At 43.5% G+C, this 26063-nt stretch overlaps 1 protein-coding gene across 2 annotated transcripts in view; it reads left to right on the top strand.

Moving 5' to 3' along the window:
* Positions 1-9678: 9678 nt before the first annotated feature.
* ADORA1 (adenosine A1 receptor) overlaps positions 9679-26063 on the top strand; it is a 42042-nt gene continuing 25657 nt past the window's right edge. Inside the window, exons 1-2 of one of the 2 annotated variants that reach the window (XM_055581680.1) lie at positions 9679-9969; positions 10308-10705. In XM_055581680.1, coding sequence (XP_055437655.1) covers positions 10365-10705 — 341 coding nt within the window. In that variant the 5' untranslated portion in view covers positions 9679-9969; positions 10308-10364. Of the gene's footprint in view, positions 10706-26063 lie in introns of both variants that reach the window. The other variant, XM_055581679.1, reaches the window with a different exon arrangement.

Consider the following 26063-nt stretch of genomic DNA (forward strand, 5'->3'; position numbering starts at 1 on the left):
TGAATTTAATTCAAATGACCATTATATTTACTACTGTGGGCAAAAATCCCTTAGAAGAAATGGAGTAGCCCTCATAGTCAACTAAAGAGTCCAAAATGCAGTACTTGGGTGCAATCTCAAAAATGACAGAATGATCTCTGTTTGTTTCCAAGGAAAACCATTCAGTATCTAGTAATCCAAGCCTATGCCCCAATCACTAATGCCAAAGAAGCTGAAGTTGAATGGCTCTATAAAGACCTACAAGACCTTCTAGAACTAACACCCCCAAAAGATGTCCTTTTCATCATAGGGGACTAAAATGCCAAAGTGGGAAGTCAAGAAATACCTGGAATAACAGGCAAGTTTGGCCTTGGGGTACAAACTGAAGTAGGGAAAAGGCTAAGAGAGTTTTGTCAAGAGGACTTACTGGTCATAGCTAACACTCTTCTAACAACACAAGAGACAACTCTACACATGGACATCAACAGACGGTCAATATTGAAATCAGATTGATTATATTCTTTACAGCCAAAGATGGAGAAGCTCTATACAGTCAGCACAAACAAAACCAGGAGCTGACTGTGGCTCAAATCATGAACTCCTAATTGTAAAATTCAGACTTAAACTGAAGAAAGTAGGGAAAACCACTAGACCATTCCAGTATGACCTAAATGAAATCCCTTACAGTTATACAGTGGAAGTGACAAATAGATTCAAGGGATTAGATCTGATAGAGTGCCTCAAGAACTATGGACACAGGTTCATAACATTGTACAGGAGGAAGTGATCAAGGCCATCCCCAGGAGAAAGAAATGCAAAAAGGTAAAAATGGTTGTCTGAGGAGGCCTTACAAATAGCTGAGAAAAGCAGGGAAGTTAAAGGCAAACAAGGAAAGGAAAGATAAACCCATCTGAAAGCAAAGTTCCAAAAAATAGCATAGAGAGAAAAGAAAAACATCCTCAGTGATCAATGAAAAAAAAATAGAAGAAAACAACAGAATGGGAAAGACTAGAAATCTCTTCATGAAAATTAGAGATACCGAGGGAATATTTCATGCAAATATGGGCACAATAAAGGACAAAAATGGTATGGACCTAACAGAAGCAAAAGATAATAAGAAAAGGTGGCAAGAATACACAGCAGAACTATACAAAAAAGATCTTAATGACCCAGATAACTATGATGGTGTGATCACTCACCTAGAGCCAGACATCCTGGAATGTGAAATCAAGTGGGCCTTAGGAAGCATCACTACAAACAAAGCTAGTGGAGGTGATGGAATTCTAGTTGAGCTATTTCAAATCCTGAAAGATGATGCTGTGAAAGTGCTGCACTCATTATGCCAATAAATTTGGAAAACTCAGCAGTGGCCACAGGACTGGAAAAGGTCAGTTTTCATTCCAATCCCAAAGAAAGGCAATGCCAAAGAATGCTCAAACTACTGCACAATTGCACTCAAATTACACAAGGTAATGCTCAAAATTCTCCAAGCCAGGCTTCAACAGTACATGAACTGTGAACTTACAGATGCTCAAGTTGGATTTAGAAAAGGCTGAGGAACCAGAGATCAAGTTGCCAACATCCGCTGGATCATCGAAAAAGGAAGAGAGTTCCAGAAAAACATCTATTTCTGCTTTATTGACTAGGAAAAGCTTTGAGTGTGTGGATCACAATAAACTATGGAAAATTCTTAAAGAGATGGGTATACCAGACCACCTGACCTGCTTCCTGAGAAATCTGTATGCAGGTCAAGAAGCAACAGTTAGGACTCAACATGGAACAACAGACTTGTTCCATTCGGAAAAGGAGTACATCAAGGCTGTATATTGTCACCCTGCTTATTTAACATATGCAGAGTACATCATATGAAATGCTAGGCTGGATGATGCACAAGCTGGAATCAAGATCGCCAGGAGAAATATCAATTACCTCAGATACACAGATGACACCACCAACAGAAAAGAGTGAAAGTGAAAATGAAGTTGCTCAGTTTTGTCTGACTATTTACAACCCCATGGACTGCAGCCTACCAGGCTCCTCCATCCATGGGATTTTCCAGGCAAGCGTACTAGAGTGGGTTGCCATTTCCTTCTTCAGGGGATCTTCCAGAATGAGGGACTGAACCCAGATCTCCCACATTGCAGGCAGATGCTTTACCATCTGAGCCACCAGGGAAGCCCTTATGACAGAAAACGAAGAAGAACTAAAGATCCTCTTGATGAAAGTGAAAGAGGAGAGTGAAAAAAGCTGTCTTAAAACTCAACATTCAAAAACTAAAATTGTGGCATCTGGTTCCATCACTTCATGGCAAATAGATGGGGAAACAGTGGAAACAGTGAAAGACTTTATTTTCTTGGGCTCCAAAATCACTGCAGATGGTGACTTCAGCCATGAGATTAAAAGACGCTTACTCCTTGGAAGAAAAGTTATAACCAACCTAGATAGCATATTAAAAAGCAGAGACATTATTTTGCCAACAAAGTCTGTCTAGTCAAAGCTATGGTTTTCCAGTAGTCATGTACAGATGTGAGAGTTGGACCATAGAGAAAGCTGAGCGCCCAAGAATTGGTGCTTTTGAACTGTGGTGTTGGAGAAGACTCTTGAGAGTCCCTTGGACTGCAAGGAGATCCAACCAGTCCATCCTAAAGGAAATCAGACCTAAATATTCTTTGGAAGGACTGATGCTGAAGCTGAAACTCCAATACTTTGGTCACCTGATGTGAAGAACTGACTCATTGTAAAAGACCCTGATTGAAAGGAAAGATTGAAGGCGGGAGGACAAGGAGACAACAGAGGATGAGATGGTTGGATGTCATCACTGACTGGATAGACATGAATTTGAGCAAGCTCCAGGAGTTGCTAATGGACAGGGAGGCCTGGCATGCTGCAATCCATGTGGTCGCAAAGAATTGGACATGACTGAGTGACAGAACTGAACTGAGACCTTGTTAATGGTAGCCAAAAATCTCTGGACAGTTTGTCTTACTAGTCTGTTATGGTCCAGGAACCAATTCCCTATTGCTTTTTTTCCATATTAAAGTTACACTATTACAATCATTCATATATTACTACATAAGTGGTCAACTGCTTCAAGTCGTCTAGTTATTATTTTATCAGAGGCTCAGCCATACATCTGGTAGTGCAAGAAACAACAATTTTGTAAATCAGGGAAAACACAAATGCCAAGAACTTCCATTAGGTGTGGCCCAGTATATCCCTAGGTCATCTGACTTATTCTATTCTGTACCAATAGTATCTTTAACAGAAATTATGTATTATCATTATTCACTCAGGACTGATCTCCTTTAGGATGGACTGGATGGATTTCCTTGCAGTCCAAGGGACTCTCAAGAGTTCTCCAATACCACAGTTCAAAAGCATCAATTCTTTGGCGCTCAGCTTTCTTTACAGTCCAACTCTCACATCCATACATGGCTACTGGAAAAACCATAGCCTTGACTAGACAGACCTTTGTTGGCAAAGTAATGTCTCTGCTTTTTAGTATGCTGTCTAAGTTAGTCATAACTTTCCTTCCAAGGAGTAAGCGTCTTTTAATTTCATGGCTGCAATCACCGTCTGCAGTGATTTTGGAGCCCAGAAAAATAAAGTCAGCCACTGTTTCCCCATCTATTTGCCATGAAATGATAGGACCAGATGCCATGATCTTAGTTTTCTGAATGTTGAGCTTTAAGCCAACTTTTTCACTCTCTTCTTTCACTTTCATCAAGAGGCTCTTTAGTTCTTCTTCACTTTTAATCCTTAGTATGGTTTAATTGTTCCCAACTTAAGGACGACCTTGAATTTAAATGATTATATCTTGATGTTAGTCATATAAATCTATTCCACAACTGAGGGAGGTTATATTCCTTGGCTAAAATTTTACTCTGACAAGTTTGACTTTAGAAGAAAATTCCTATTTATGGTCAGAGTCAGAGCAGGTATTATTAAATGGCCAGGTGAGAGGAACCTACCTAATAATACGAATAGTGGCTTGAACAGAACTACAATTTCTTTCTTTTAGAATAATTTCCTAAGGTCCTTCCAATTAGAGCCTTGGGGTAGAGAAATCAACAAATGCAACCCAATTATAGGTAACTGACCATAAACCTAATAATTGGATGAACTTTAACTCTGCGTAAGATTGTGATAGACATTTGGTTCATAAGCAAAGGTGTGAGCAATTATAAAAGTAATTGGTGTACAGGCCTGGTCCAGCATCTTGGGTCAGCTGTCTACTTCAGTTGTTGTCTTCCTCTTATCCTGGTCTGGTAGTTTCTTCTCTGTATGAACATTGATTTAAGGTAATTTTAAGGTCAGAAGTCCTCTCTAAAGGCCAGTCCAATGCAGGGGCACTTTCTAAGAGGAAATGGTAATCCTAGAGTCAATTCTCTTCAGTTTCCTGTGTATGAGCTAGTTAAGAGTACCTGATAAGGGTCCTTCCATCTAGATTGGAGATAGTCTTTTAAACGACATCTTTTCAAGTGTGCATACTCCCCTAGTTTCAGGTCACAGGGCCTCTGATCTTAATTCAAAGAAACATTAATGAGATAACCTTCAGAAACAAACCTAGAGTGTCCTTTTAATAATTCAATTAAGCTTTACAAGAATATAACATAATAGCAAACAGCTGTGTGTGAAGTGAGTCTTAGGCAGTAAATACAGACCTCAATTAACAAATCTAGAATTTAATATTGACTGAAACACCATCTTTCTCTCTCTAGAATTACCCTCATTTCTAACAAATACTGCAAAATTGACTAATTTGTTTGCAAAAGAAGTCTGGTTTCAACAAACTTGGCCTGATTACATATATAACTGATCATATAGGCTTTTTAAAAATTTAGCTTTGCTGGTACTTGTCAAAAAGTTCTTGCTAGGGGCTTCCCTGATGGTCAGTGGTTAAGAATCACCTTCTAACCCAGGGGACTAAGATCCCACATGTCACACTAAGACCTGATGCAGTCAATAAATAGATAGATACATATTTTTTAAAGTTATTGCTATGAGTCTTCTTGAAGAGGAAACATTTTTGCAAAGGCATAAGTGTAAAACAATGACCATCTATGAAGGTACAGTTAAGTGCCTGATTATACAATGCCATTGACAAAGAAACTCGGTTACTGCTAAGTAACTCGGTTACATACAATGTTTTAAGATAATAACTAGAATTATGACTGATAATAGTTTATCAGAACATACCATATTTTTAGAAATTCTATATAATTTTTAAAATATCTATATTTAAAACAGTAACCCAGTACTTCCCTGGTGGTCCACCGGTTGAGAATCTGCCTGCCCATTCAAGGGACATGGGTTTGATCCCTTGTCCCGGAGGATTCCACACGCTGGAGGCAACTAGGCCCATGGGCCAAATCTGCTGAGCCCATTCTTCCAGACCCTATGCTCCACAACAAGAGGAGCCTCCACAACGAGAAGCCCTTGAAACGCAATTAGATAGTAACCCTCGCTCACAGCTAGAGAAAGTCCAAAGACTCAGCACAGCCAAAAATAAAATAAAATTTTAAAAGATGAGGTTTCCCTCATTAAAAAAGGATTACCCATACAATATAACCTAAGAACATTTATTACCCATTTGACACTACTTCCCATTAATTAACATACCAAATGAACCTAATTAGTTTAATATCTTTCTTTGGGATATTTCAGGGCCCCTTAACGCATCCCAAAGTAAGCTAGATGTTAAACTTCATTAGAATTTTATTTGGGGAGTCAGTCAAAAAATATCAAAGAAGTTTTAAAATTCTTGGTCAAATAGGATCATAGGTCACTGTGAAAAAATACTTATTCATTTAACCAATGTGACAATAAAATATATCAGAGGCAAATACAGAGCAAATCACTTAAAAGATAAAGAACTTAAAATCTGCTATCAAAGCAGATGAACATTTTAAGAAAACTTTGTTCTCTTAACAGAGAGAAAAGCCAAATTTAAATTTCCACAGTTTACTTTTAAAATTGATTTACTCAAATTAATTCAAAATTTAGTCCATCTTAATCATGCACAAATCTCTTCTCAAGGCTCCTTATCCATCACTTTCTATATCCATATTAGTTTATCCCTTATTTTCTCCATCCAGAAACAACCAGCTCTAGGACAAAATTTCTTTTCCTTAATGAAATGCAATTCCATTCTTCATATCTTCTTTTATTGAAAACATACATCCTACTTTCTTACTGCATACTGAAACTTTTATTATTTCCAGTAGCTTTAATGATATTTAAATTAGAATCCTCAACTCTTAAAAACCTTAATTTCTAGTGAAAACTAAAAAGTAAGCAATTGTGAACTGTCTACTACATTAACATCCTGTAGACTGGAAAGCATAAATACCAATAACAATTGCTAAAAACATGTACTTTTTTATATCAACTATCTCAGTATGGCACCAAATATATGTATTAATAGAGTGAATACCTTTGGTTTCTCTGTGTAAGGAGGCCGATGTTTAGTAATTAAAGTTTCAGTATCTTATTTTATTTGAGAATGATAAACTTCTATCATTTAATTTAGCACAACTCTAAAATTTTAAGTTACCAAATACCTGGAGAGATTATTTTTAAGTAAACATTCCTGGGGGGGCTTTCCCGGTGCTCAGCTGCTAAAGAACCTGACTGCCAATGCAGGGATGCAAGAGTTGTGGGTTCAATCCCTGGATCCCTTAGATAAGGAAATGGCAACCTCCTCCAGTATTGTGCCTGGAAAATTCCATAGACAGAGGAGCCTAGCAGACTACAGTCATGACATGACTGAACACACATACACAGGCACAGATATTCCTAAAATATAATTACTCCTAAAGAGTTCACCCCAAAGCTCTTATCTTGTTTATATTTTACTTATAAAAATTTCATCATACCAAGTTACTTCTCTTGCTGACAAATTTGCAATAGATGTTAAGACCTTATTTGACTTCTATTAAGCTTAGGTACAATATGAGTATTACACTAAAATATTGATGTCTCTAAAGACATGTCCATATTAATTAAATCAACAAGCTTTATTGTTGTTCATTCACTCAGTCATGTCCAACTCTTTGCAACCTCGTGGACTGCAGCATGCCTGGCCTCCCTGTCCCTCATCATCTCTCAGAATTTCCCCCAAGTTCACGTCCATCGAGTCAGTGATGCCATCCAACCATCTCATCCTCTGTCATCTCCTTCTCCTCCTGCCTTCATTCGCAGCATCAGGGTCTTTTCCAATGAGTTGGCTCTTCACATCAGGTGGCCAAGGTATTGGGGCTTCAGCTTCAGCATCAGTCCTTCCAGTGAATATTCAGGACTGATCTCCTTTAGGATGAACTGGTTTGATCTCCTGCTGTCCAAGGGACTCTCAAAAGTCTTCTCCAATACCTCAGTTCAAAAGCATCAATTCTTTGGCGCTCAGCCTTTTTTATTGTCCAGCTCTCACATCCATACATGACTACTGGGAAAACCATAGCTTTGACTAGACAGACCTTTGTCAGCAAAGTCATGTCTCTGCTTTTTAATATTCTGCCTAGGTTGGTCACAACTTTTCTTCCAAGGAGCAAGCATCTTTTAATTTCATGGCTGAAGCCATCATCTGCAGTGATTTTAGATGATATTAATTTAATACTAGGTAACTCAGCTGGTAAAAAATCTGCCTACAATGCAGGAGACCCCAGTTGGATTCCTGGGTCTGGAAGGTTCCCTGGAGAAGGGATAGGCTATCCACTCCAGTATTCTTGGGCTTCCCTGGTGGCTCAAAACTTTAATACCAGGTATTAATTTAATACTAAAAATTCCCAGTTCATGTGAATACAAAATTCATTCTGGCAAATTTTGTATTCTGAGAAATTTATATAAGCTCTTTTCTTTAAGCCAATTAAGTAGAGCTAATATCATCCAAAGTTAGATGATATTAACATACATAGGGACAGATATAACCAGAGATCCCATAGCTTCATTTTAACACTTAGCCATGAATCAAGTATTACAATATAAAACTGATTAGAGTGCCTTGTTCTTGATCTCTGCCCTGAACTCCTGTGTTGAAAGTCAGTGACTGCAGTGGCTAGTGACCTAACCCTCGTAGAGGCAGATGGCAAACGGCAGTTTTAGTAGGCACCCACCTCGCAACAGAACCCCTCTCTTGACATCCTGAAACCCAAGAAGAGTGCAGTGACCTCAGGGACTGGGGTGTGGCCAGGTGGCATTGGGCTCCCCCCACTTGACTCTTTGCCCTTTCAGAGCTCTTTTCCAATATCCATGAGCAAGGACTTCTCAGGTCGGGATCTTTGTAAGGCACCCGGTCTGAGTGAGCATCTTCCTTGGGGTGGTCCTGAGGCAGTACCAGTGGCCCACCTAAAGTGAAACTGTGGCAGGAGATCGCCAAGAGAGGGGTCAGGATGGAGGAGAGTGGAGAGAGCACTGTGCGGGGAGTCAGCAGCCTGGCTTCTTACTCCGGTTCTATTAGGACTTGCTATGGTAACTTACAAAAGTCTTTTCCTTCCACTGGCCGGCTTCTTTATCAATAACACGTGGACATTGGACTGGATACCCGTGGTTTACGTACTGTGCTATGAAGAGGGAGATAGAGAAAACAAAGGGGGCACAAGAGGAGGTGGCACTGATGGAAATGACCTTGTGAAGCCAGGTCACTTCTCTGCGTCTCAGTGCCCTCATCTGAAAAATGGGAATTGCTAATAGATTAAAATGTGTTCTGAAAGATAGAGGTAAAGCGAAATGTTGACTCAGGATAGAGCCTTCAAAGCAACGTGTGCTGGAAGAACATTCAGTCAGTTCAGTCGCTCAGTCCTGTCCAACTCTTTGCGACCCCATGAATCGCAGCACGCCAGGCCTCCCTGTCCATCACCACCTCACGGAGTTCACCCAAACCCACGTCCATCGAGTCGGTGATGCCATCCAGCCATCTCATCCTCTGTCGTCCCCTTCTCCTCCTGCCCCCATTCCCTCCCAGCATCAGAGTCTTTTCCAATGAGTCAACTGGAAGAACATTAGCGCCTAAGAAAATGCAGGGGCTGGTTTCATGGGAAAGGAGGGTTTCAGCGGTGAGGGGTAGGAGAATGTGCCAGGGCTTCCAACTGACTGTTGAGGCAAATGGAAAAGGGGCGTCCTAGAGACTCGCAGGTGCCATGGCCTGCTGTGACCTGGATTCGAACATCAGACCCTACGGAAAGGTCTTCTCTCACTCAGAATCACGGCCTTTGTTTAGAGGAGGGGATGAGGGAGGAGACAGAGGCCCAGGAGGGAGGGGCCGGGGCCGCCCCCGCCGCTCAGGCTGTGCGGAGCCGGGCAGCCTCGCTCCCGCGCCGGGGCGACGGAGGCGCCGGGCGCCAGAGTTGAGTCTCAGCCAGTTTACTCTCCCTCTGGATTCTTCAAGCATCCCTGGAGCGAGCGACTGCGCACGGCGTGGAGGTAGGAGGGCGCTTGGACGGAGCCGTTCAGGTGGCTCGGAGCTCTGCAGCTTTGGTAAGTCTGTACCTCGTTCGCAGGCCGGTCATCCCCAGTGGGGATGGAGGAAAGGGCTGACAGGGACTCCTAGAATTCCCCCCCACCCCACCCCCGGGACCGAGTGTTTACGAGGGTCCCTGGCAGAGCCGGACCGGGATTGGGGACAGCTAGGAAGCAGGAGCCAGCCGTGTCTCAGGTGGGGGGGCCTATGGCATGCATGCGCGACAAGGTGGGAGACGGGGATCCCCGCACCCTGGCCGCTGCTGGGCTCAGTCCTCCACACCCGCGTCTGCCAGACCAGTCCCAGGTGCGAAACTGGGGCGCTACCTCTTTAAAAGCGTCCAGTCTGAGCCTCTGCTGCACCATGTGATTGCTTGAAAGGCAGGGCTGGGAGCCTGGAGGATGGTGAACCGCTGCGCGGAGCCCAGAGCCCAGAGCCCAGCCCAGTCTGGCGCAGCCTCTAGCCTCAGGAGGCACCAGGTGCCCAGAACTTTGAGCACCGCCTCTGGGACTCGCTGGCCCCCAGCAGACAGCATGGTGAGCTCCCTGCATCCTGTTCTATGAACATGGGTAGGTAGAGTCAGGCACCGGGAGCCCTGTGGGTTGTGTGTGTGCTGGGAACTGCCTCACACCTGATAAAAAAAGCCAGTGGAGGAGTGAGTGCTGCTATTTTAAGTTGTTGAATGGATCCTCTGGGGTTGACAAGCAGAGGGGACAGAGATTAAGCAGAGAAAGGGTTAGCGTATCCCATCAGCTTGGGTAGGCACTAGATGTGCCAAGTGGGGCACCTCTCCAAAGGGCAGCTGGAGTTCCAGAGCTGCCTGGCTCCCCTCCCCCCAGGCAGGCCTTCCCACCCTAGGCTTCCGTGACCACAGGTGCTTGCCTCCTGCCCTTTGGCGCCTGTCTGCTGATGTGCCCAGCCTGTGCCCACCATGCCGCCCTCCATCTCGGCCTTCCAGGCCGCGTATATTGGCATCGAGGTGCTCATCGCCCTGGTCTCTGTGCCTGGGAACGTGCTGGTGATCTGGGCAGTGAAGGTGAATCAGGCCTTGCGGGATGCCACCTTCTGCTTCATCGTGTCGCTGGCAGTGGCTGATGTGGCGGTGGGCGCGCTGGTCATCCCGCTCGCCATCCTCATCAACGTCGGGCCGCGGACCCACTTCCACACCTGCCTCAGGGTCGCCTGCCCCGTCCTCATCCTCACTCAGAGCTCCATCCTGGCCCTGCTGGCGATTGCTGTTGACCGCTACCTCCGCGTCAAGATCCCACTCAGGTGAGTTTACAGCAGCTGCAGGGACCCATGCCGGGAGGCTCGAGGGCCACGTGAAGAGGGTAAAAGGTAGAACATAAAACCCCACGTGAGCCGGACTTTCCTTGGGCCGTTATGCCCCAGCTCTCACTCTGCAGCACCAAGCTGAACTGAAGTTGAAGCAGGAAGGGGCTGGTGGTTGGAAGAATGGGAACCTAGTAGTGCTTGGGCCCCCAGAGCTGAAGCTGCTGCTGCTCTCCTGATCCGGCCAGGGCACCCGAGGCTGCCTGTCCAGCCCACGGAGGCGGTGGTGGGGAGGGGCTAGGTGGTGGAGCTGAGCTCCACCTGTTTGAGGCAAGTAGAAAGAGCAGAGCAGGTTGCTCGGGTGGGCCGAGGGTGATGCACTGCAGACAGGGATGCCGCTTCTCTAGCCAGACCCGGGAAGGCTTCCTAAAGATACTCCATAGCTCTCCTGTTCTCCAGATACCCCTGCGCTAGCCAGCTCCAAGCTCCAGGGCTGTCCTATTGAACCTAAGCAGTCTGATTACCTCTGCCCAACTCCCACTTACGGAATCTCTGTCATAGGGAGGAGGAGACAGGCTCTTAATGATCCCGTTCTGTTGTGAAACTGGTGTTTTTCCAGTCACAGCAGAGGTCCTTACGCTGTGTCCAGGCAGCACTAGAGTGGTGGCCCAGTAACGGCCGTTTTCTCATGCAGGTGTCAAGCCCACACTGGGGTTCCTTCCCTGGGCCTGCCAGGCCATAGGCTCATCACCAGGCAGTGCCTGGGCCACCAAGTGCCAGCAAAGGCCTGGGCACACTGCCAGTGCTGCCTTGCTGGGACATTCTTGTGAGGCGTGCTTGCCTCCTCCTTAAATCTTCTCACTGGTAGGTTCCCTCTCTACTGTGAAGTTCTAGCCATCTTTGTCACCAGCCATCCCTGGAGTAGCTTCCATACCTGGGACATGGGGCCTCTGGCCTCACTTGATAATTTGCCCAAGCAAGCCTAGGCACCCACATTTGTCCTGTTTGTACATTTAATTTTTCAAAGCTTCTTTAATGCACCATTTTTTTTTTCCCTCTTTTCAACATGATTCTGTGAGGGAGGTGAAGTGGAACCTGGTCAAGGGGAAACAGATCCAGAGGCTCTCCTGGGGCTGGCTGGGAACGCAGCCTTAATCCCACAGCCTCCCTTCCTTCCCGACCCCCCGTGTCCTGCCCCTCCATGCCGTGCTCTCTGCCTTGCTTACCCCCCTCACAACACCCGAGTTTTCTAGGGAAGGTGAAGACTGCTGCTCAAGCGAGAGGGGAAGGCAGCCCAGAAAGCCTGTGAGTTGAGGGGCCTTCATGCTGTTATCAGCCCCAGATCATGGCTGGCCTGTGCTGACGAACCTGGTTTCAGTCCATTAGAGTGGTCTGGGCCTCTGAGCCTGGCCATTACAACAAAGTGTTGCCACAATCGGAAAGTCATGCAGATGTGTGAATATAGGAAAGCTGCTTAAGAAATGTGGTCTACTGAGTGGGTGCCAAGGGGAGACAAAGGCCTGGCCATGATGTAACAGTGATCACAGACTCACAGAATGTGCCCAACTAGTCCTGTGGGGGTGGGGATGGCTGTGCTGGCAGGAACTGCAGGCTCATTCCTGCAGAAGGCAGCTTCTGCCACTCCTTGCTGCAGCCTTGAGGCGGCGGGGTGGCGGCGGGGGAGGTGGTGGTCTTTAGGGGCTATCATTGGAGGGCCAAAGCAGAGGCTTTGGCGTAGAGGCTAAGACTGCAGGCCTGGGTTCAAATCCTTGCTATGAATTCCTAGCTTTATGACTTTAAGAAAGTCACTTATTCACCTCCTTCATTTTTAATTTCCATGTCAATAAAAGGAGACATTAATAATAGTACCTTCCTTCTAGGGTGCTTGGAAGAATATAATAAATTCCTACATATAAAGCACTTAGTACTGTATTATACAATTAGCATTATATGCAGTCCTTAAGTGGTAGGTTTATTTTGTTGCTTTATTATCATTATTAACATATGGGTCTGAATAGGCAAGCCCTGTACTCCCACGGCCCAGACACTCATGCTCTTATATAAACACATATGCCCATACACACATGTGCACACACACATGGGCACACACAACACACCACATTCCCCGGGAGGTGTCAAACTACTACGAAATTATATTTATACATGTTTCTTCTCCCTTGCTAGATTGTCATGCCTCAAGGGCGGCAACCTAGCAGTGACCACATTTTGTTAATTCTTATAGATTCTCTAAAATGACTAGCATAGTGTCTGGCACATAACAAATGTCTACTCAGTAAAAGTCAACTGAATTGGATGAGTGTTCAGAGTCACACGGTGAAGCCTCAGGCAGGCCTCCTAGGGGTCTGACCTCTAACCATCCTGCTGTGGCCTGTCTTCCTGGTTTCCCACCTCAGGGTCAGGACCACAACTGCCCATACCAGCTCAGGCAGCTGCTTCAGAGCCACGTATCAATAGTGCCTGCGAGAAAAAGACTGCCGGGCCTGGCTTCCAAAGCTGGGATCCCAGAGGCTGGGCTGAAGTGACAGACTCCTCCAGGTCCTTGCTGGTCACTGCCCGGGTCCCTCCTGCAGGAGGAACAGCATACACGGCTCCACTCTGGGCAGCTGGAGTCAGCAGGCTACTGGGCTGGGAGAATACCTCTCAGCCAGAGGCCCCCACGAGCCTGATTCCTTGCCCTGACAAGCCAGTCCGAGGCGGATGGGACCCTGGGAGCCAGGGAGTAGCATTGCCTAAGCATTGGTGAAGCATGTATGGGGCATTCAGTGACAGGAGTTAGCTGGACCCCTCACTAAGCAAGGCATGATTGGACCGGTCAACCACAACTTTTATTTCTTTCCATTTGGAAGTAACAGCAATTTTAAAAAGTTTAAATTGTTGATTCGTCAATAACCTGTGGTTATTTACATGTATTTTACAGGTTATTTGTGTGGTGCCTCCACATGTTTGGCAATGGGCACCCTATCCCCTCATTTCCTGCTTCTAGGGAACCCCTGGGTTTTCTTGGTGCACTGTGTCATCTTGATGCCTACACCAGGGGCTTGTTATGGTGAGGAGTGCCACTCCCCAACCACCAAAGCCCTCTCTGTGGAAAGGGGATCTGAGCACGATCTGTCTGTCATCAGACAGGTTGGTGTGGGGGGAAGGGGTGATGGGCATTTGGGAGTAAGAAATACATGAGTTTGAACCTTGCTGTGTTACAGACTAGCTGTGCAACCTTTAATAAGCTATTTGATCTCTCTGAGCCTCCTCTTTACCACCCTGCCCCCTGCTACCTGCGTTCTGGATTTGAGGTCTCTGAGGTTCCTTTCACCTCGAACTTTCTATGGTTATTTCTTATCATGACTCCTGCCAATACTCTGTTGAAATCCTAGGAAGATTGTGTTGTGTTTTTTAGCTCCTAGTGGTGATGAGGTAGACACAATACTATACTTTTATGTGTGTGTGCGCGCGCGTGTGTGCGTGCACTCAACCGCTCAGTCATGTCCAACTCTTGCTGCCCCATGAACTGCAGCCTGCCTGGCTCCTCTGTCCATGGAATTTTTCAGGCAAGAATACTGAAGCAAGTTGCCATTTTCCCCTTCAAGGGATCTTCCCAACCCAAGGATTGAACCCACATCTCCTGCATTGGCAGGCAGATTCTTTACCACCGGCCCCCTGTGAAGTAGTCATATATTTTTATTATTATTAAATGAGATAAAGCATAATGCTCATAGTTTCTTGCTGGTAGAGATTATTATCCCCATTCTAGATACTTCTATAGATAAACTAAAGTCTAAAGCTCAGAACATTTCAGTAATTTGCTCAAATATCTTATCAGGAGCAGAGAAAGGATTTGAATCCAGGCCTAGTGCATGCATGCATGCATGCTAAATTGCTTCAGTTGTGTCCAACTCTTTGTGACCCTATGGACTGTAACCCACCAGGCTCCTCTGTCCATGGGATTCTCCAGGCAAGAATACTGGAGTGGGTTGCCATTTCCTCCTCTAGGGGATCTTCCTGACCCAGCGATCCACATTTTGTCTGTTTTATCTCCTTCATTAGCAGGCCAATTCTTTACCACTAGCATGACCTGGGAAGCCCTTAACTAGTGAGCCCATGTGTGTTTTGAATCAGCCTCTAGAAGCTATAGGATTTATGGAGGAGTTGCCTCCAGGCTGTCAGTGGGGGTGATTTTGCTCCTCTTATTTTTGCCATGGACTCTACACTCTGCTCCAGCCCATGCTTAACGGCTCTCTCTCCCTCCTCACCTTCTCTCCAGTGGGCATTTGAGCCTCTGGCAGCCCTGCCTCTGTCCACAGCTGGAGGCCTGCCCAACTGGACTGCTGACCAGGGAAGTACAGCAGAGTGTGGGGGAGGCCAGATTACTGGACCAGAGCTCTGACAGGGAAAGAAATTTGATAGATTAAGGTATGTTTGCTCTTAGGCATCAATTTAGGCAACCCCAACTCTCCAGCTACCCTGGGCTTTTCTGGGCAGGTTAAGTGCCTCCTTTCTTGAACCAGCAGGCACTCATCTGTGGCCTCAGGGCCCCAGAATAATTGCTCTTCAGTGGTGCCATCTGCTTTCAGTAGACATAGGTCACCTCTAGCTCCTCTGTCTAAGGATGGATTAGTCCTTGGCTTAGAGTGTCTGAGACAGAAGAGGAGTGATAGCAAGCCCTGAAGCCCAACTCCCTCACATTTGGAGAAGAGGAAACAGAAGCACAGAATTCCAGCGTTTTCAAGGTCACTCAGCCACAGGCTGTTTTCTCCTCCTAATTCTGACTGTTGTTCCCCAGCCTCTGATGTAAAAAGCAATCATCCTCAAGGACTAGAACAGAGAAATTCAGCTTCTACAGCTTGCCAGCAAATTAATGGTGGGTCTAGAAGGGAAAAGTGATGGAGAGATGTCAGCTTTGTGATTAAAAAAGTAGTGTCTTTGCTTGGACTAGGGATAGCCTTCAGATGGGTTATGTTAAAGATCGTGCTAAGCACTCTGGATTAGATTCAGTGGTGAAAGCTCCCACTAGCTGGCATTGGAATGGCATCTAGGAAGCCTCCAAGTGCTTTAGGAGCAAGATACCCTGGTGGAAATGCTGCTTGGAAGCAAGGGAACAGCCAAGATACCTTCTGGATAACCCCTCTACCCAGAGATCATGGGGTAGAGTTTTAGGAGCTGTGCCATGACGTTTTATATTTATTTCCAAGCATAAAAGCAATCCATATTTATTGTAAAAATTTTGAGAAATATAGAAAAGAATAAAGATGATAAAATGTTGGTAGCTCAGTCATGTCTGACTCTTTGTGCCTGTAGCCCACCAGGCTCCTCTGTCCATGGAGTTCTCTGGGCAAGGATACTGGAGTGGGTAACCATTCCCTCCTCCAGGGGATCTTCTTAACCCAAGGATCAAACCTGGGTCTCCCACATTGTGGACAGATTCTTTACCATCTGAGCCACTCAGGTCTCCAAAATTACCAGTAATTCTGCCACCTGCACATCACTACTGTTAACTTTCTGGTGTTCCAGAAAATTTTCCCACATAGATGATAGATGGATAGATAGATAATTATTTTTATGTAGTTGAGTACATCATTACATAATTAGTACATTATGTAGTTGAGTATATCCTATTTTATTCACTTAATGTTATAAGCATTTCCCCCATCAATAAAAATATTTTCTAAGGATTTTTATAATGATATAATATTGAATTGGCTTTTTACTCATCTTTTAGGTCTTAGCTAAAACAGCACCTTCATAGAGAGGCCTTCTCTGACCCCCTCCTCAGCTAAACCAGTTTCATTTCCTCCGTTATTTACTCAGGTTGGATATATTTCTCCTTCCCATCTCTCCTGGCCCAGGTAGTTCTTTTTGGATTTAGTAAGCACCGAAAGGGCAGGAACACATCTGCTCACATACTGATGTCTATCCCATGCCTGGCACAGAGTAGCCATGCTGTAAACATTTTTAGATAAATGATTGTCACATTTTATTGATTCATTCTTATAATTTTGACTTTTTAGATTATTACTGATTTTTAAATTTTTACAAATGACACTGCAGTGATATCCACAGTGCACACTGTTTGTAGGATCAGGGCCAAGCCTAGAACTCTGGATTGTGCCTCCTAGTAAATGGCACAGCTTCTACCTGTAAGAGATTTTACAAGTTTAAATATTCCCCAACTCCTTGTCCTCCTACTCTCCCTGATCCTCCTGCCCAGTTTCATGAAAACTGCAAATCTCCATAGCTGCATCTGGCATTTCTCTGCTCATTTGCCCTTCTGGGCTAGGTAGGGCAGGAATGACTGGGCCCCAAGGCCAGTCCACAGGAGGCCTGGGCATCCTGTTTCTTTGTGTCTTGGTAAGGAGAGCACCCCCTAGAGGAGAGGGGCTTGGAGTATGGTGCTTCCTGGTTGGCCTCATCTGGCAGGGTGGGCACAGGACAGAGAGGAAGAAGGGTACCTAACTCCTTGAACTGCATGAATCACCTCTTCAGCCTCAGTCTCTTAACTCAAGCCCAGAGGAGGCTATCAGCTGCTGCAGAAGAAAGAAAAGGCTAGCAGCCGAAGGTGGGGTGGGATACAGAAGAGAGACAAGTAGGTGGGCCTTGGTATTCATATCTCCTTGGAAATACTGGCTTGGCGGTGGGCAGAGAGAGTGGGGAATCTGGCAATGGACTTCCCTGACCCCTTCCCCAAAAAACAGAGATCAGACATCTTATCTTGCAATGTTCCTCACCTTGGAATTTTTTTCTTTAGCAGGATCGCAGGGAGCTGTTCAGTTAGGGAGCTGGTTATATCCATTTATCTATTTCATAAACATACTTTTTTGTACTGACCATTTATTGGGTACTTTGTGGGGCCTCGGGATACAGAGATGGGTGGGTTGGTTTGGTCTCTATCTCTGTCTGGGGGTGCTTAGATGCTGCTGAAGTTGTGGATTCCTATATACCAAGGTGGCCAAGTAGAAAACCCCAACCTGTCTAGGGTGGGAGTAGGGGTAGCTGGAGAGCTGGAATCCAGCCCCTGACCCTTTGCAGTGCTTGGGCTGCATGTCTGGGCCTGACTCCACATCCACTCTCTGTAGCCCTGGTCATGGTAGAGAGGGCCTTTGGGACTATCTTCCTACCACCTGCTTTCAGAACTCTGTTCTTCAGGAGAGGAGGGTAACTGATTTGTTAACCCTAATTTGTCTCCACTATGGTTGGAGGTTCGTGACATTGTACAGTAGACAGGGATCAAGACCATCCCCATGGAAAAGAAATGCAAAAAAGCAAAATGGCTGTCTGAGGAGGCCTTACAAATAGCTGTGAAAAGAAGAGAAGCAAAAAGCAAAGGAGAAAAGGAAAGATATAAGCATCTGAATGCAGAGTTCCAAAGAATAGCAAGAAGAGATAAGAAAGCCTTCCTCAGTGATCAATGCAAAGAAATAGAGGAAAACAACAGAATGAGAAAGACTAGAGATGTCTTCAAGAAAATTAGAGATACCAAGGGAACATTTCATGTGAAGATGGGCTCAATAAAGGACAGAAATAGTATGGACCTAACGGAAGCAGAAGATATTAAGAAGAGGTGGCAAGAATACACAGAAGAACTGTACAAAAAAGATCTTCATGACCAAGATAATCATGATGGTGTGATCACTGACCTAGAGCCAGACATCCTGGAATGTGAAGTCAACTGGGCCTTAGAAAGCATCACTACAAACAAAGCTAGTGGAGGTGATGGAATTCCAGTGGAGCTATTTCAAATCCTGAAAGATGATGCTGTGAAAGTGCTGCACTCAATATGCCAGCAAATTTGGAAACTCAGCAGAGGCCACAGGACTGGAAAAGGTCAGTTTTCATTCTAATCCCAAAGAAAGGCAATGCCAAAGAATGCTCAAACTACCGCACAATTGCACTCATCTCACATGCTAATAAAGTAATGCTCAAAATTCTCCAAGCCAGGCTTCAGCAATATGTGAACCATGAACTTCCAGATGTTCAAGCTGGTTTTAGAAAAGGCAGAGGAACCAGAGATCAAATTGCCAACATCTGCTGGATCATCAAAAAAGCAAGAGAGTTCCAGAAAAATATCTATTTCTGCCCTATTGACTATGCCAAAGCCTTTGACTGTGTGGATCACAATAAACTGTGGAAAATTCTGAAAGAGATTGTAATACCAGACCCCCTGACCTGCCTCTTGAGAAACCTATATGTAGGTCAGGAAGCAACAGTTAGAACTGGACATGGAACAACAGACTGGTTCCAAATAGGAAAAGGAGTTTGTCAAGGCTGTATATTGTCACCCTGTTTATTTAACTTATATGCAGAGTACATCATGAGAAACGCTGGGCTGGAAGAAACACAAGCTGGAATCAAGATTGCCGGGAGAAATATCAATAACCTCAGATATGCAGATGACACCACCTTATGGCAGAAAGTGAAGAGGAACTAAAAGCCTCTTGATCAAAGTGAAAGAGGAGAGTGAAAAAGTTGGCTTAAAGCTCAACATTCAGAAAATGAAGATCATGGCATCTGGTCCCATCACTTCACGGGAAATAGATGGGGAAACAGTGGAAACAGTGTCAGACTTTCTTTTTCTGGGCTCCAAAATCACTGCAGATGGTGACTGCAGCCATGAAATTAAAAGACGCTTACTCCTTGGAAGGAAAGTTATGACCAACCTAGATAGCATATTCAAAAGAGGAGACATTACTTTTCCAACAAAGGTCCATCTAGTCAAGGCTATGGTTTTTTATTGTGGTCACGTATGGATGTGAGAGTTGGACTGTGAAGAAAGCTGAGCGCTGAAGAATTGATGCTTTTGAACTGTGGTGTTGGAGAAGACTCTTGAGAGTCCCCTGGACTGCAAGGAGATCCAACCAGTCCATTCTGAAGGAGATCAGCCCTGGGATTTCTTTGGAAGGAATGATGCTAAAGCTGAAACTCCAGTACTATGGCCACCTCATGCGAAAAGTTGACTCATTGGAAAAGACTCTGATGCAGGGAGGGATTGGGGGCAGGAGGAGAAGGGGACGACAGAGGATGAGATGGCTGGATGGCATCACTGACTCGATGGATGTGAGTCTGAGTGAACTCTGGGAGTTGGTGATGGACAGGGAGGCCTGGCGTGCTGTGATTCATGGGGTTGCAAAGAGTCAGACACGACTGAGCAACTGAACTGAACTGAATTTGTCTCCACACAGGGCCCTAATTTAGAGATATCTGTTCATTCATTCATAGGAGGCATCCTATGTGCCAGGCATTTTTAGGGACACTTGAAATACATTCATTAATAGAACAAAGATTTTCATGGAGCTTGCAGGCTAGTTGGGTTGGTAGACAGATGCTAAATAATAAACATAAAACCTAATATGTAGAGTTTAGAAGGTAAAACATAGGGAGCCCAGCCTGGCACTCTGTCGCAACCTAGAGGGGTGGGATGGGGTGAGGGAGGGAGGCTCAAGAGGGAGGGGATATGTATAGAATTATGGCTGATTCGCATTGTTGTATGGCAGAAACCAACACAACACTGTAAAGCAATTTTCCTCCAATTAAAACAGAAAACAGAGCAGGGCAAATGAAATTGGAAATGCCAGGATAGGGGCTGGTGGGCTGGGGGTGGTGGTGGTGGTGTTAGTTTTGCAATTATAAATGGAGCGATAATTGAGGCTTTCTTGAGAAGGTGCTGTTTGAGCACAAACTTGGGGATGAGGAACTCTGCCATGCAGATATTGGGAGAATAATCCACGTTGAGGAAATAATTAGAGCAAAGTTTCTGGGGAAGAAATGTACCCAAAGTGGTAGCAAGGAAGTCTGTGCAGCTGAGATAAAAGGAGAGACTGGTTGAAGATAAGGCTGAAAAGTTTATAAACTGATGGCTTGGAAGCCAGTGGAAGGACATTGGCTTTTACTCTGAGGGAAATGGGAAGCTATTACAGGTTTAGAACAAGGAAGTGACATGATATTAATGACTTAGGTTTTCAATGCTCACTCTGACTGATGTGTGGAAATAGAGTGGAAAGCAGAAATTCAGGCAAGAGAAGAGGGAAGTGACTTGAATCAGAATGATAAAATAGCAAGCAGAGGAGATGGTAAGAAGTGATTAATTCTGGGTGTGCACTTTCAAATTTTAACTTTTGTATTGTTTTTACTGTATCCTTCCCTGGTTGGCTGAGATGGTAAAGAATCTGCCCGCAATGAGGGAGACCTGGGTTCAATTCCTGGGTTGGGGAGATCTCCTGGAAGAGGGCATGGCAATCCACTACAGTACTTTTGTCTAGAGAATCCCTATGGACAGAGGAGCCTGGTGGGCTGCAGTCCATACAGTCCCAGAGTCAGACATGACTGAGGGACTAAGCACATCCTTTTTATTGGGATAAAATATTCACACAATAAAGTACATAGTCTTACATGTACAGCTAAATAAACTTTTTCACATATGGATATATCTATGTAACTACCACCCAGATCAATATTTGGAACAATTTCAGCACCCTAAAGGTACTTTCCAAAAGATAATCACTATTCTTTTATCCCCATAGATTGATGTTGCCTGTTTTTGAACTTTCATAAAGGGAATTGAGTAGTATATCCTCCTTTCTGTCTGGATTCTGAAGCTTAAAATTGTGTCTGAGATTTATCTGTACTATTGAATGAAATAGTAGGTTTTGCTTGTTTTTTTTATTTTTTCTCATTGTTATTAGAATTCCATTGAATGAATATGCCATGATCTGTTTAATTCTGGATATATTTGGAAGAAAGAAAGAATTGTTTATGGATTGGATGTGGACTGTGAGAGAAAGAAGAGTTGAGAATGACCAAGATTTTAGTTCTAAGCAACTGGAAGTATGGAATGTGCATTATCCAAGGTGGAAAAGGCTATAGGTGATACAAGTTGTGGGAGCAGTAAAAGGAGTTCAAATTTAGACATGTTGAATTGTCTGTATCTATTAAATACCTCAGTGAAATGTTGAGCAGGCAGCTGGATGGATATACGAGGATGGAGTTCAGGAGAGAAGTCTGGGCTGGGGATGTGAATGTGAGAGCCATTGGCATGTAGATTGTGTTTAAATCCGTAAGGCTAGATGAGATCACCAAGAGAGAAAGTGGAAATAAAGAAGAGGATGCAGATGATATGATACTATACATAGAAAATTCTAAAGACACCATCAGAAAACTACCAGAGTTCATCAATGAACTTGGTAAAGTTGTAAGATACTAAATTAATATACAGAAATCGGCTGCATTTCTATATACTAACAATGAAATATCAGAAAGAGAAATTAAGAAAACAATCTCACTTACCATTGTACCCAAAAGAATACAATACCCGGGGATAAACCTACCTAAAAGACAAAAGATCTGTCATCTGAAAACTGTAAGACATGGATGAAAGAAACTGAAGATGATGCAAACAGAAGGAAAGATACACCTTGTTCTTGGATTAGAAGAATTGATATTGTTTAAATGACTATACTACCCAAGGCAATCTACAAATTCAGTGCAATCGCTGTCAAAATACCAATGTCACTTTTCACATTTGTATGGAAAGACAAAAGACACAGAATATAATCTTGACACAATCTTGAGAAAGAAGAACAGAGCTGGAGGAATCACATTCCTTGCCTTATGTAATCAAAACAGTATGGTAGTCACACAAACACACACACACACACGGATCAATGGAACAGGACAGAGATCCAAGAAATAAACCCATGCCCATATGGTCAGTTAATCTGTGACAAAGTAGGCAAGAGTACACAATGGAGAAAAGATGATCTTTTCACAAGTGGTGCTGGGAAAACTGGACAGTTACATGTTAATGAATGAAATTACAACATTCTCTAATACTGCATACAAAAATAAAGTCAAAATGGATTAAAAGCCTAAATGTAAGACTGGATACTATGAAACTGCTAGAGGAAAAACATAGGTAGAGCACACTTTGACATAAATTGCAGCAATATTTTTTTTGGATCCATCTCCTAGAGTAATGGAAATAAAAACAAAAACAACAAATGGGACCTAATTAAACTTAAAGTCTTTTGCACAGCAAGGGAAACCATAGAAAAAGCAACCTACTGAATGGGAGAAAATATTTATAAACAGTATGAAACAATATGGGATTAATATTCCACATATATAAACAGCTCACACGACTCAACGTTAAAAGGTTAAAAAGTTGGCAGAAGAACTGAATACACATTTTTCCAGAGAGGAAATGCAGATGCCCAAAAGGCACATAAAAAATGCTCAACATCACTAATTATCAGGGAAATGCAAATCAAAACCACAATGACACAGCAACTCACACCTGTCAGAATGCTGTGGTTGTTGTTCAGCTGCTAAGTCAAGTCTGACTCTTTGTGACCCATGGACTGCAGCATGCCAGGTTTCCTTGTCCTTCACTGTTGCCTGGAATTTGTTTAAATTCATGTCCACTGAGTCAGTGATGCCATCCAACCATCCCATCATCTGTTGCTCATTCTCCTCCTGCCTTCAGGCTCTCCCAGCAGCAGAGTCTTTTCCAGTGAGTCAACTCTTCACAACAGATAGCCAAAGTATTGGTGTTTCAGCTTCAGCATTAGTCCTTCCAATGAATATTCCAATGAATATTAGGATTGACTGGTTTTAATCTCCTGTTGTCCAAGAGACTCTCAAGAGTCTTCTCCAGCACAGCAGTTTAAAAGCATCAATTCTTGGTGCTCAGCCTTCTTTATGGTACAGCTCTCACATCCATACATGACTACTGGAAAAACCATAGCTTTGACTATACAGACCTTTGTCAGCAAAGTGATGTATCTGCTTTTTAATATGCTGTCTAGGTTTGTCATATCTTTACTTCCAAGGAGCAAGTGTCTTTTAATTTTGTGGCTTAAGTCACCTTCCATAGTGATTTTGGAGCCTAAGAAAATAAAATGAGTTACTGTTTTCACTTTTTCCTCATCTATTTTCCATAAAGTGATGGGACTGTAGGCCATGATCTTTGTTTTTTGAATGTCGAGTTTTAAGCCAACTTTTTCACTCTCCTCTTTCACTTTCATCAAGAGGCTCTTTAGTTCCTCTTCACCTTCTGCCATTAGAGTGGTATCATCTGCATATCTGAGGTTGTAAATATTTCTCCTAGCAGTCTTGATTCCAGCTTGTTATTCATCCAGCCTGATATTTCACATGATGTACTCTGCATATTAGTTAAATAAACAGGGTGACAATATACAGCTTGTTGTACTCCTTTCCCAATTTTGAACCAGTACATTGTTCCAAGTCCAGTTCTAACTGTTGCTTCTTGCCCTGCATACAGGTTTTTCAGGAAATAGGTAAAGTGGTCTGGTATTCCCAATCTCTTTAAGAATTATATACAGTTTACTATGATCCACACAGTCAAAGGCTTTAGTGTAGTCAATGAAGGAGAAGTAAATATTTTTATAGAATTCCCTTGCTTTTTCTATGATCCAGTGGATGTTGGCAGTTTTATCTGTGTTTCCTCTGCCTTTTCTAAATCCAGCTTGTACATCTGGAAGTTCTCTGTTCATGTACTGTTGAAGCCTAGCTTGAAGGATTTTGAGTTTGCCACCATGTGAAATGAGTGCAGTTGTATAGTAATTTGAGCATTCTTTGCCATTGTCTTTCTTTGGGATTGAAATGAAAACTGATCTTTTCCAGTCCTGTGGCCACTGCTGAGTTTTCCAAATTTGCTGGCATACTGAGTGCAGCACTTTCACAGCATCACCTTTTAGGATTTGAAGTAGCTAAACTGGAATTCCATCACCTCCACTAGCTTTGTTCATAGTAATGCTCCTAAGCCCCCCTTGACTTCACACTCCAGGATGTCTGGCTCTAGGTGAATGATCGCACCATCATGGTTATCTGGGTCATGAAGATCTTTTTTGTTTTGTTCTTCTGTTTATCTTGCCACCTCTTCTTAATATCTTCTGCTTCTGTTAGGTCTATACCATTTCTGTCCTTTATTGAGCCTATCTTTGCATGAAATATTCCCTTGGTATCTCTAATTTTCTTGAAGAAATCTCTTGTCTTTCCCACTCTATTGTTTTCCTCTATTTCTTTGCTTTGATCAATGAAGAAGTCTTTCTTATCTCTCCTTGCTATTCTCTGGAACTCTGCATTCAAATGGGTATATCTTTCCTTTACTCCTTTGCCTTTTTCTTCTCTTCTTTTCTCAACTATTTGTAAGGCCTCCTCAGACAGCCATTTTGCCTTCTTGCATTTCTTTTTCTTGGGGATGGTTTTGGTCACTGCCTCTTGTACAGTGTTACAAACCTCCATCCATAGTTCTTCAGGCTCTCTGTCTACCACTTCTAATCCCTTCAATCTATTCGTCACCTCCACTATATAATCATAAGGGATTTGATTTAGGTCATACCTGAATGGTTTAGTGGTTTTCACTACTTTCTTCATTTTAAACCTGAATTTTCCAATAAGGAGTGGATAATCTGAGCCAGTCAGCTCCAAGTCTTATTTTTGCTGACTATATAGAGCTTCTCCATCTCTGGCTGCAAAGACTATAATCAATCCGATTTTGGTATTGACTATCTGGTGATGTCCATATGTAGAGTCACCTCTTTTGCTGTTGGAAGAGCATGTTTGCTATGATTAGTGCGTTCTCTTGGCAAAACTCTGTTAGCTTTGCCCTGCTTCATTTTGTACTCCAAGGCCAAACTTTCCTGTTACTCCAGATATCTCTGGACTTCCTAATTTTACATTTTAGTCCCCTACAATGAGAAGGATATCTTTTTTGGTGTTAGTTCTAGAAGGTCTTGTAGGTCTTCATAGAACCATTCAACTTCATCTTCTTTGGCATTAGTGGTTGGGGCATAGACTTGGATTACTGTGATGTTGAATCTTTTGCCTGTAAGAATGGATTTGTTCAAAAAAGCCATTGTTGATGTTGGATTTTCACATGTTGGAAAGGATGTGAAGAAAAGAGAATCCTCCTACATTTTGGTAGGAAGGCAAATTGGTGAAACCACTGTGGAAAACAGTATGGAGGTTTCTTAAAAAACTAAAAATAGAACTACCATTTGAACCAGCAATTCTACTACTGAGTATATATCTGAAAAAAACAAAAACACTAATTCAGAAAGATACATGCATCCCAATATTCTTAGAAGCATTATTTACAATTGCCAAGATATGGAAATAACCTGTGTCCATTAACAGATATGGATAAAGATGTGGTGTGTGCGTGTGTATGTGTGTGTGTGTGTGTGTGTGTGTGTGTGTGTGTGTGTGTGTATGCAATGGAATACTGAAAGTGAAAGTGTTAGTCACTGTTGTGTCTGACTCTTTGTGACCCTATGGACTGTAGCCCGACAGGCTCCTCTGTCCATGGAATTCTCCAGGGAAGAATACT

The sequence above is a fragment of the Bubalus kerabau genome, chromosome 5 (genome assembly GCF_029407905.1).
Source record: "Bubalus kerabau isolate K-KA32 ecotype Philippines breed swamp buffalo chromosome 5, PCC_UOA_SB_1v2, whole genome shotgun sequence".
Classification (NCBI taxonomy): Eukaryota; Metazoa; Chordata; class Mammalia; order Artiodactyla; family Bovidae; genus Bubalus; species Bubalus kerabau.